Genomic DNA, 12,316 nt, shown 5'->3' with positions numbered 1-12,316 from the left:
TTATCCTGTAAATATAATGACGGCAGTACTGAATTAAAGTGGCAAGATTTTAAAAAAAAAAAAAAAAAAGGCTGCAAAAAGGAAGCTAAAAAGAAAAAGATGAAAAAGACGAAGAAGTGTTCATGAAATATGATGAGATGAATCAAATACCTGCAGATTGCAGCAGTTTCAGAAGAAAAAGGAAGGAAGAAAGTTAAGCGAGGATGGTGAGAGGGGAAGGAGATAAAGAGATTTGAGTTTAGTGTGGTCATGGTGATGCGTTGGGGGAATAGCAGTTGCAGGGGAGATGTAGGCATGTTGGGGAACAAGGGGCACTGTTTCACGATGATGCTAACTACGTTTTGTCTCGATCCTGCTTTTCGTTCTTTATTTTGCTTTTCGGGGGAGGGAGGGGCTTTTTTCTGCAACTCGTAGAATCTCATGTTTTGCTCAGTGGATGATAGCTTTGGCTTTTCTTGTCCCTCTTAACGTGTTCTTCTGCAACATGACAAAAATGTCAAGGAAGAAGAAGAGATGGGTGAGATTCTTGATTCGGAGAATGGGTTGTGTTTTTTAGATGTTTAACGATTGGTTTAATTTGATCCAACCTGCACCAAGGAAAAACGAAAGAAAAATGCGATTACTCTGGGTACAATATTTTGATCAAAATCATTAAGAAGATATGGCGGAAAATTTTTATAGCTAATAAGCTTTAAAACTTCTGATATGTCAATAATGTTCCTCAACTACAAAACAAGAACACAGAGGATTGTCGGAAGGGCGAGGTAGGAAGCCCCATCTAAGCCTTGTCTGCCTTGGCAGCACTTGCAGCAGCTTGTCCTCTGAGCCGACCAGTTCTTCTGGCAGCAATAAGACCGACCTTCTGGCCTGGAGGAGCGTCGCGACGAACAGTGCTTGCATGCCCAATATGTTGATGGTTTCCTCCTCCGTGTGGGTGCTCCACTGGGTTCATAGCCACACCACGAACCTTTGGCCAGCAGTTCCTCTTTACCCGGAACTTGTGGTAGGCATTTCCTGCCTTGAGGAGGGGCTTCTCAGTTCTACCTCCACCTGCAACTTGACCAATCATGGCCCGGCAGCCACTAGGGACAATCTTCTTGGCACCAGAAGGGAGCTTGATTCTATGACAATTATATAACCTGCAGATCCGAATCTGGTTAACCATTTGTCATGCACAAGTGTTTTCAAATTCAGAAGATAGACGAGTTTGAAAAGAGAATGGATATTAAGTCTACATTTCAATTGATCAAGTATAAACAAGAAAGCAAAGCAATGTTGAATTTAAAATGAGGCTTTTAAAAGCAAAGATTCTCATTTACACATAAACTTGGAAGAATACAAATAATAACAAAACTGGGAAGGCTATAATGCTGCAGAAGATAGGGGGATGGATCTCACAAATCACTTGTCCCAGTGTCAGAGCAGCTAAAAGAAGAAGACAGAACCAGTTCAAAATTATAAGTCAAAGCCACGTTATTGACCCGATGGACTGGCTAGACCCAGTTGAAAGACTTGGTCTCAACAGTAACTTGGCACCTTGTTGGATCTAGTCTTTTCTGTAAAGTCTGATGCTTGCAAGGACAAACTGAAAATACTTAGAAGCATCTCCAAAAACCAAACTCAAAACTTAACTGCTACAGATTTTGCTTAATAACTGTACGAAAAGGACCGCAACCACTTCTAGATGTAAGAATCACAAATCAACAATTAATCCAGAGAGAACATTGTACAAAACATAAGGTTATTGATCAATCTTCTCATTAGGGGAACATAAGAATGTCAAGCAGACATCTAATGGTGGGAATCAGACTCCTATAAATATTAACTAAATAACAGATAGTTGTTATAAAATCGCTTTGGAACTCGAGATACTTATCATATAGAAGAAGATATGATGGAAAAGTCACCACAATATTTTGTCTTCTTCTTCTTTTTCAAGTAGTGATATTTAAGTGCGTAAAGGATAAAAAGAAAAAGCAACAGGCTCTAAAGTTAACCCAAAGTAAGGGCCAACGAGACAGAGCAAACAAAAACAAATCCATTAAAATGAGAAGAAAATTACAAATAAATCACAAATAATTTATTGAGCTTTAGTCCCTAAATTACTATTGGTCCTCTCTTAAACAAGGTTCAGCCAAAACACTCCCTCCATCAACAACTACCTTGTCAAGAGGACTTTGTCATAATCTGCGGAAAGGCAGAACACAACCTACAGTTTATTTCAACCTTCTATATCAAAATGTGTTACTTTGTGGTGTTGTATGCCACGTTGAGACCCTTCATTATCCTTTTGAAGTAATCAATATACCCAGAAACACGCTTTTTTTTCTATTTTTTAGAAACACATCTTTAGCAAGAAGAAATTTTTTATTTTTATTTTGAAATAGTAGCAAGAAGAATTTTTTAATAAAAAAATTAAGACCATGTCTCAATTTATGTATGTCATCCTTGCATAGGGGACATGCAAATCTTCTCTGACCATTTTAGGATATCTCTAAAGAGAAAAACTTTTAGAAACAAGACAAAATCATCATCTAGCTGCCATTTTTTATTTTTTATTTTGAGAAAATATGCTTTTCATTAAGTCTGAAGGCAAACAGGCAGAAGACAGCAACAAAAAATTACAAATGGGGCCCTTACAATGAGAGATTACAGATTAACCCCCTCATGGTCTAAAAAGACAGCAAAACCATTAGCCAACCCAGGATATATGACCACTTACAAACAATATTTTTTTACAAGTTTTAAATCTCAAAAAGGTGCAGCCAATGGCACCAAGAAGAGTCCTAGCTTCCAATGCACCAGCTTATGATGCATTGAGAGCCACACTCAACATGAAGCTTTCCAGAGAAATGGCTTCTGAAAATCTTCAGACCCCGATGGGAAGCATGAAGCTTAGCTGAAATAGAATCCATGACTCCCAGCTGGCCAGCAAACGACACCAGAACATCATCATTGGAGTTCCAAAAAACTCCACTAACACCAGCAGGACCAGGTTTACTGAAGGATATGCAGGTGCTTGGAAGTTCTCTCTTTAAAGAGATTGCTCTTTTTCATGTCCAAGATTTTCTCTGGTGCACAATCAGTCTGCTTTGCGTACCCATTCTCAGGAAAGACCACCCAATACAGCTTAAAAGTAATAAAAGACTTAAAGCAAAAGACAGTTCTGTTCACTAAAAAATGGTACGCAAACACAATACACTACTCAAAAAAATCATACTCAGAACTTTTCCCCACCTACCTGGGCCGCAAACTGTCAAAGATATTGCTTAAAAAGCTCTTCATCTTCTGTCTTCATCAATCAGTTTTTTAAGTTAAGAGCACCTCTTTCTTGTCAAAAGCTATAAAAAACGACTATAAAGTATGAACTAATCAAGCATCTATTTAAGCTTCCCAGATTTATGTGTTTACTTTCAATATAATGACAGGATCTAAACTTTCCATGTTGCAGCCTCCATATCGGGCTTCCACCATGGGTTCTATGGCCTCAAGATTAATCTAATGCCTCCAACAACTACAAATAATTGCTTCATGAATGAAAGGGGAAAAGAGACCCAAGTGTGATAGCAGATTTGCTGCGCAAATTAAACAACAAGAATGATGCATCCACTGGTGACAGAGTGGTACATGAAAATACTAATAGATGAGAAATCAAGTCCCACATAAAGAAACAAACATGATGACATGGTTGCCTGTAATTGGAGAGCACAACATTGCTCATACACTCAACAAATCTATACCAAAACGTGATCACGCCTTACTTCATATGTTGAAGAACAAGAATGAAAGAATCTCACATGACTCTCACAACAAGAAGTATTACAGAGCCAAAATTATTATGGAAAGAGGTCTCATAGAAGAGCCTCAATTTAAAAATGTTTTAGTTATGTTAGTCTTCTATTTATGTTCAGTTGTTTAATTGTTCTAGGACTTATCTTTTAGTGTTTAACTCTGGGTGTAACTAGGATAAAGGTAGTTTAATTATAATTAGATTCTACTTATTTCTTCTATTATAAACAGAGGTTCATATATTCAAACTTCATCAAGTTAATAAAAAATTTCTCTTTTCCAAAAATTCAACATCACACAAATACGAGTTGCGCAACAGTGGTATATTTTCCTCACGTTTATCTCCCAAAAGACTCAAACAATAATTTTATTTTATTTTATTTTTAAATGTGAGACAATAACAATTCGGAAAAGAGGCACTTCAATTTTTTGTAAGGCAAAAGAAAATAGTAAAGGAAAATCAAGAAAAAATGAGCACGGGGCAACAAACCAGTGCAAAAATCCCGTCACAGCTAAACATACAAATATGAACAAAACGAACTGGCCAGTGCACATGCCCTCAGCAGCGATGAATAGCTCCTTCTAGTGCTTGTAGCGGAAAGGGTGGCAGAAGGTGACGCGGGCGAGTGGAGCACCGCGGCCGGGGTCGTGGATGAGCTCGGTCACGACGCCCTTAAGGTAGCCGTTCCGCTCACCAAAGTCCAGTGACCGGAACCAGGCGGGGCCCTTCCGGTGGTGGGTATGGGAGCGGAAGACCGACCCCCCCCCCCTCCCTTACGTTGGGCGCGGATAACACGACCCATTTCAGGTGCCCCGAGCGGTAGGGAAGAGGCAGGGTTTTTTAGCTATATAACTTGTTGTTTTCAGGACTCCATCATATATGACTTGTTTTCGGCACTCTATCATATATGATTTTGAGGGTCACGTGTGATAGAGGAAAGGAAGGAGGAGGAGAGAGAAGAAGAAAAAGGAGTTCACCCCTCGACATAGAAAGTTTTGAATAGAAAGTTTTGAAATCAGAAAAGGAGTCAAACCTCATTTGTCCAGGCAACTAAGCATTCAAGGAAAAAAGAATCAATGACATGCAAGGGCTTGAGTACATGCATTTGACTGAAACAAAGCACGAATATAAAAAAAGAGTCGACTCCTCCTAGAAACTCAAATGTACAAAAATGTCAAGCCCAAAACTTGATGTTATGTGATAATATGTTACTACCCACCCAGAATGACTAGCTTTTTTAACATTGAGAAACTGTCAAACTTTCTCCAAATGAAAATTGGTCCATGCAACATTGAATTTCAAAGCTTCTAAATGCTCTTATAAGCTTTTACAAGTTTTTGGTTCCTCTAATCTCATAGTTTTTTGTATATGGGTATCAGTATTTTAGAGCATTTTTATATTTGATTTGAATATTGAGATATCTAATTACTGAGTTTGTTCCAAGTGATTTTTATATCATATTGAATTCATCATTTGCTCTTTAAGTATTTGATTAGACTTCTTTACAAACCCAGTTTTGCAGCCATTACTAGTGTTTTTTTTTCAAATTGTTCATTTTTAAGCTATTGAATTGTTAGTAGATTTACCATAAATTATAATATTTGCCTATTAAGAGGCATTACAGTTTATGAATTGAAAAACAAGTAATTAATGTATTTTTAAACTAATCAAAACATAGGAAAATTGATTGGTGGGTGTTAAAAATCCCTTTGTGAGTCAGGTCATTAAGCTATTGACCGTAAATCTCAAGTATTGGATAAATGTTGTAAATGGGTCCTTCTAGTCTAATGTTGTAGATGTTGTTTGACCTTTGAAAATTTTAATTCTAAAAGGCCACTGAGAGTGGATTTTGCAATCTAAGAAATGAAATTTTATTTATTAATTTATTATGAATAATTACCAAATGAATTTACTTTAATATTTGAATTATTTAAATTAAGTATATGATTGATTCGACCATTTGAATTATTTCTCCCTCGATTTTTTTTATTTTTTTATTTTTAAAATCTAATTTAACATATTTAAACTAGACTAGACACTTTGTTCTTTTTTTAACCATTAAAATTCTTCCATAAATTTAATCTCCAACCCATTTACCAAAAAGTATAAGTTGACTCAACCCAACCCATAACTGACACATAATCTTGTTTTCTCCAACTAAAGAGATCATATTATTTAAATAATCTCGCTTCTTCAACTGGTTATATCATATCATTTGATTAAGTAATTTTATTTCATAGTTTATTCCGTTAAAAGGGCACAATTGAAACAATTCTTAGGGCAGGTTTGGAAGGTACATAAAAGAAAAGGAGAGAGAAAGTCCTTTTTCCAAATTTTCGAAGAGAAACTTACTTTCTCTCTTAGTTAATGTACTCTCTCTCAAAAAAAAAATTGGAATTTGAAGAGAAAAAAAAAGAAAAATAAAACAGAAAATTTTGATCATTAAAATTTTAAAATATTACTAATTTTTATTTTTTTCTATTTTCTGAATGCATGCATCCAAACAAGAAAAACCATATTTTTCTTCTATTTTCTCTCTCATTTTCCATGGGCATCCAAACAAGATAAAAAAAATCCATTTCTTTTTTTTTTCTTTTTTTCTTTTGGCTTTGTCTTCTCTATCTTTTCTTTTTTCTTCATTTTCTATGTTCCAAACACAACCTAAAGAAGAAAAGAAAGAGGAAAGGAGGAAACTGAAAAGAAAGTAGAAGAAAAGGCTCTCGTTAGGGGATCCAGATGGACCCCATACGAGAGCCTTTCCCTCATTTCTCTTTTCAGCAGCCTCCTCTCCTCTGTCTTCTTCTTTCTTTTCGTTATTTCACATGGCTTCAAAGTCCTTACTTCTTGCAATTTCTTGCAATGGGCAAATGCGAAATCTACTATAAAAGGAGCTGGGAATGGTGTTATAAATTATGTTAGAAAATTTTTAAGGTTGCTAACAATTTAGTAGATGGAACATTTTTGTGCAACTTTTGGTGTTGTCAAGATTCTAAGCAGCAGTGATTTGTAATAATTTGGCAATGGTTGTTACTATGCTTGGCATTTCAGAAGCTTTTGCTCTTGATCAATCTTTGGGAATTACAACAAATACACTTACAATTATATTCAACTCATCCAGTGCTCTTTCTTGGGGTAGATACCTTACATCTCTTAATTATCACATGAGAACATTAACACTTGAATGATGCTAAAAGACATCTGCCTTCTGGAAGGAACCCATGTAGCTCATATCTGCACTCATTTTACGTGAGCTCGGCTAAAGCTCAAACTTGGAGGAAGGCTCGATAGATACCACAAACATAACTCAAGAACTTTCAAACTCAACTTGTTAGCTCATGAACCGACTAGTTAGCAAATATATTTTTACAAAAATACCTTCTTTACCCTTATTGCTCTCACCAGGGCCTTTTTTAGTTGGTTAATAATTGCTCTTATTTACCTCAAAGCATAGATATTTTGATTAAGCTCCATAACAACTCCACTCATGACAGATTCCAGATTCAATTTTCCACAAAAAGTAGGAGCCGTTTTCTGATGCAACATTAACAGGTATAAAAAGATGAAATTGGTATTTCTAACTTTCCAAATTTTACATGTAAAGCCACCTGATCATAGCAACAAACAGAGGTTAAAGAACTAAACCAAGAACATTAGGTACAACTCCAGAGCTGAGCATAGATCAGTTCTGGTCGACATAAACAGATTGAGTTCATTCCTGATGTCCATGCTACCCTGCAAAACAACCAAAAACATTCAATCTGCAAGACACTAACATGTATTTAAGCCAGAGTGGATAGTTACATATTTTCGGGAGACATACCTTGTCCTTAGAAACAAATCTTCATCTTGGTAAGTAGAATCCATGAATTGTCATTGCAGACTAATCCACATATATAATGCCCTCATCTGGGTCCTCGGTGTCCCAATCCGAGTCTTCTTTAGATGGATTTGGAGGGTCGACATTTTTATTTTTCTCATTTTTTATTTTATCCAGTATTGCGATGACCTACAAAATTGACAAAACTTTTCTAAGATCACTTACAGAATACCAAAAAGCTTAACGAGATGAGGCTTGAGATCAGTAAGACATGAAACGTCCAATTGAGAATGCTGAACTCAAGGCTAATTTTCACTATCAGAGAAAGAACAGGTAGCCTCCACGGATTTCCAAAATCATAACATGGTTTCACTTGTAAATAATTAGGCGGCAAAGCTACTATGTACATGGTGTACGACTAGCACATGCAGGAGGGCTCGGGGGAGGGTGCAAAGTTTCTTTCGAGTGGGGAAAAGTGATTTGGAACCTATAGTAGAGATACATTCTAAGCCACCTATTTTCATACATGCGCTAAGCCCAACGATAAGTAGCTTATGCTAATCTCGGGCATGTCTGAGCTCAAACACCTCAGCTTGTCATCAAATTTACCTTATTGAGGTTAAGCTTTAGTGCCACTTCAACAACAGTTATCTTAACCATGATGTCCATGTGAGCACAGTTTGCTGTAATAATTCCCATTCTTAAGGACACCAGCTTCACAGAGACGAAACACTACAGTCAAAGTTTTATTACTGTTAAGGACTATGAACTGGACATGTATTAGAAGGTGCTTCCATCCTTTCATGTAAGAAGTATTGCTATGAGATTTTCTGATAATTAACTTGAGTGGAGCGTAGCTTCCCAAATATAAGCTTGAGACTGATTTAATGCCTTAGTTTTTCTATGTTCAAGCTAACTTATAAAGCTGAACCTCAAAGGTTTACAAGCAGACTTGGGATGTCTGCAGCCTAATTCTGCTTAATATCTTAAAGACTGCCATACATCTTTTTTACTAGGTTATAGACAATGACAGATTTTTTTTTACTAGGCTACTACATGAAGAAAATTAGGCCAGAGAAAGGCATTACTTCACACATAGTCATATTGCCTAACTCAAACTGAGACACAAAAATTTTCAATAATTATAAGGATCACCTAGAATTATGGGAAAATGATCTAAACACAAGATTCAATAATGTCTTCCTGCATTTCACATTCAAACTGTATACATGAAAGATTTCACCAATATAAATGGAAGATAACCAGCTACCTGAACATGACGTCTACATGTTCATGTGCATAAAACACACAAGGCAAAATTAGGTGTAGCAGAAGGCTGCAACCTAAATTTTCAGAAGATAATAAACTACTTGGAAATAACTTTATCCAACATGAGCACATTAATCAATAGAAGGAGGCAATGTGTAGCAGCATCCATCGTCAACACTCTTAATGTAATAAAAAGTATTCATACCACTAAGAACAACAGCAGTAACTCTTAACAATGATGATAATGGTGACAGTAACAACTACATGAGTAATGATCATGATGGTGATGGTAAAAAGTACATGGTAATGATCATGAGAAGAAATTCCTAAGAAATTAAAAGAAGATATGAATGTTTACCCTGCTTCCTCTCTCTTGAGCATCGTCCTCAATAAAACGAATTTCAGGGGTCAGCCGCAGCTTCATACGCTTTCCAAGCTCACTGCGAACATACTTGGCCTTTGACTTAAGTCCTGCAATAGCCACCTCTCGACCTCTTTCATCTCCAAACACTGATACATACACTTTAACTACCTACAAAAAAATAAAACAAACTTTGTGACTCATGGTTATTTTAAGAGGTCAATTTACTAGTATATATTCACATAGACTGCATAATGATGGGAACAGCATTATTATTTTATGACTGTGAAATCTGCATTTACTTTCTAGTGTATTCTCTTTTCTTCTTGAACCTAATTCCCACTGTTCTCCGAGTTCTCATTTAAAAAGACTCTCATCATTCTTATAAAGAAAAATAGAAAAGGAAGCAAAACATGGGTCTAAAAATATTTCTTATAGAGCAGAGCAGCCAAGCCATTGTTTTTTTCTTTCTTCTGGTGGACCATCAAATGTGCAGCAGATAACAACATGGGTCATTCAGAGAAGCATCAGAAGACAAATATTAACATACACAAGGGCATAAAAAGCATATCCCAAAAGGAATGATATAACAACTGGTGCCACTTGACAGGCTCATCCTTGATGCAAATATGTTATTACCTTGATCTTAAAGAACCTAAAAAGTAATAAAAACTTATGATATTAACCACCTTCGGTTTTGAAGAGGAAGATTGTAACCACCTATGAGTATGGAAGCTAACAACAGCTAACATACTCAAACTTTACTTTTGGTTAAGTAACTTGACCAGTATGATACAACCAGCTACCTCATTTTTCTCCAACACTTTAAAGCTTTATCTGCACATACATTTTTAATGTAGAGAATAAATGAAATTACATGACCAAGAGTATAATTAGCTCTCACCAATCAAAGAGGATAACTTCTCAAAACTTCAAAGAATGTAGTCTAAGTCAAAAATATTTTCTAGCCATAACTAATGAGCTTTCTGCTCCTTGATATATTTCACTGGTCACTGATTTGATGAAACAGCATGGCTCCCTTTAATAGCCACAGTGATTTTCATTGTATGCAACCTCAGGGAAGAACGAAGCCGTCAATCTTAACTTAAAGAATAATCACAAACATTTTCATGACTCGGACAATGAAGACCCAAACCGATCCAAATTCCAGAACCCAACTGCCTAATCACAAGACGCAATGCCCAACAAATCTAGCAACAAATAAAGTATAATAAAAAATAAAAAAAATCCACCCCTTCAAAAATCTATTCGACTACTGAAACAGCAAAGGGGCTAAATAATATAAAAAGGCCGAGATGTAGCACTGGATTCAGACCTGGAGATCACCCGAAACTTCCACATCACTGATGGTGGTTAGCGAGGACAGGTACCGGTCAGCCCCTAGGGAGGCTTCGGGAAGAACGGCGTACTGCAGGACTTTATCGGTGACAAGCATGTGAGAAAGCTCCCTTCTTATTTGCTTCGCCACCATTTTAACTCTTCTTTGATTGGCCATACAAGTTATGGGTCCGGAAAGGGTTACAGTTCTGGACGGGCATCTGAGTTTCGAAAAGCTTGAGAGCGATGTTCCGTAAAGATTGATGGATGGGGAGAGTGTGGAGACTTGTGGTGGGTGGAGATGGAAGAGCTGATGCAAGAGTACTTGAGGCATTTCAGATTATTTTACTTACCCCTTCCTATGCTCTTCCCGCCCTCGTCGAAGTCCTTTCAAGTTGTAAAACGCTAGCAAGCTTTTCTTTCTGGATTTACAGTTAATCAGAGGAGAAGCAGATAGGCGAGCAGTTCTCACGGAGAGACAATGAGAGACTCTCCGCCTATGGATGGAGGAGATCCGATAACATGAGTAAATCCATATTCAAACCGCTCCCAATAGTGTCATTGAGTCAATTTAAAAAATCCAAAAATTACTTTGTAAATTAGAAGAAAAAAAATTCCGATTAATAAACTCGAGATCTTTGTACTTGCTAATCCATATGGGATTATTCTTTAACACCCTTCTATCACGTATAATATTAAAATCTCTATTTAATATAATAAAAAGAAATTAATGATATTTTTAATTGTTTTTGTTAGTATTAGCAGGTGTGTGTTGAAATCGTTTCATATACGTGCAAATTCTTCTTGGCATAGCCAATTTTGATCTTACTTGTCGCAAGACCGATTTGTAATTTTAATACCTCTAGATATTAAATAAAATTTTGCATAGTTTAGGTAAGTTTTATATATTTTTCATTCCATGAGGACCTGTTTGGAACCCACATAAAATAAAATAAAAGAAAATAAAAAGGGAAAGAAAGTTATTTTCTGTTGTTTGGTAGCTGAGAATCATTAAGAGAAAATCACTTTTTGTCTTAGTTAATACATTTTCTCTCACGAAATTATGAAATTTGGGGAGAAAATAAAAGAAATCGAAACATGAGAGAAAATCTTATTTATCATAAATTTTAAATATTATTAATTTTCTTTTTTTTTTCACTTGTATTCAAAAGAGAGAAACTATATTTCCAAAAAGAAAGAAAAAATCATTTTCTTTTCTTTTGTCTTTTTCTTTCTTTCCTGTTCATATTATTTTCTCTCCACTTCCCCTATTCCAAACACAGCCTAAGAGATGAAGTAACAAATGATGCTTCTTGATGATATCACATTAGCCATAAAAACTTCAAAAAAGCATCTCCACCTCCTTCATCCTTCCATTATCTATCCATCCTTAATTTTGTCTTTTTTTTTGTTAATGTTGGTAACACTTATATGAACATCAATTAAACAAAATAAACTAATTTTTTTGTTCCCCATTTTTTTAGATAGAGATAGTCCCATGAGATGCTATCGGTTCATCACTAGAAGTATCTATAAGAAATTGAACTGAACCACACTTTTGCATTATTTAAGAATGGTATTAATACATAATTTACAACAGAAATTTGAAGGGATAAATACAATCAAGATATCTTAATACTACAGAATAAATACAATTTAAAACAGAGATAAATTTTATCTCGTAAAATGAAGGGAAGATAAGATAATCTCTGTATGCCCCCTCAAGATAGGTCACGGTTGG

The 12,316-nt window shown here is 35.8% G+C and overlaps 1 protein-coding gene and 2 pseudogenes across 1 annotated transcript; all 3 read right to left on the bottom strand.

Moving 5' to 3' along the window:
- Positions 1–669: 669 nt before the first annotated feature.
- Positions 670–4,592, bottom strand: LOC137944405 (large ribosomal subunit protein uL2-like; annotated as a pseudogene).
- LOC137945084 (U6 spliceosomal RNA) lies at positions 2,411–2,507 on the bottom strand (annotated as a pseudogene).
- A 2,697-nt stretch (positions 4,593–7,289) lies between the features above and the next one.
- LOC137944694 (probable ribosome-binding factor A, chloroplastic) lies at positions 7,290–11,057 on the bottom strand. Its single transcript, XM_068790413.1, has 4 exons — positions 10,574–11,057; positions 9,235–9,408; positions 7,611–7,796; positions 7,290–7,522 (listed from the first exon to the last, which is right to left on the bottom strand). The coding sequence occupies exons 1-3, from the start codon at positions 10,907–10,909 to the stop codon at positions 7,671–7,673; spliced, it is 636 nt and encodes a 211-aa protein (XP_068646514.1). The 5' UTR covers positions 10,910–11,057; the 3' UTR covers positions 7,290–7,522; positions 7,611–7,670.
- Between the last annotated feature and the right edge of the window lie 1,259 nt (positions 11,058–12,316).

The sequence above is a fragment of the Aristolochia californica genome, unplaced genomic scaffold, assembly GCF_029961685.1.
Source record: "Aristolochia californica isolate CCGP_79_NKW_82.1479 unplaced genomic scaffold, dmAriCali1.0.hap1 SCAF_11, whole genome shotgun sequence".
Lineage (NCBI taxonomy): Eukaryota > Viridiplantae > Streptophyta > Magnoliopsida > Piperales > Aristolochiaceae > Aristolochia > Aristolochia californica.
The sequence above is the reverse complement of the archived record's forward strand: the minus strand, read 5'-3'. Positions and strand labels throughout refer to the sequence as shown.

Excerpts from the sequence above, each read along its gene's own strand:
- LOC137944694 (XM_068790413.1), bottom strand. The coding sequence starts at position 10,909 with ATGCCTCAAGTACTCTTGCATCAGCTCTTCCATCTCCACCCACCACAA. Across the intron at positions 9,409-10,573 it reads AAGTTTCGGGTGATCTCCAG|GTAGTTAAAGTGTATGTATC; the intron begins GTCTGAATCCAG and ends ATTTTTTTGTAG. Across the intron at positions 7,797-9,234 it reads CTCAAGAGAGAGGAAGCAGG|GTCATCGCAATACTGGATAA; the intron begins GTAAACATTCAT and ends TCAATTTTGTAG.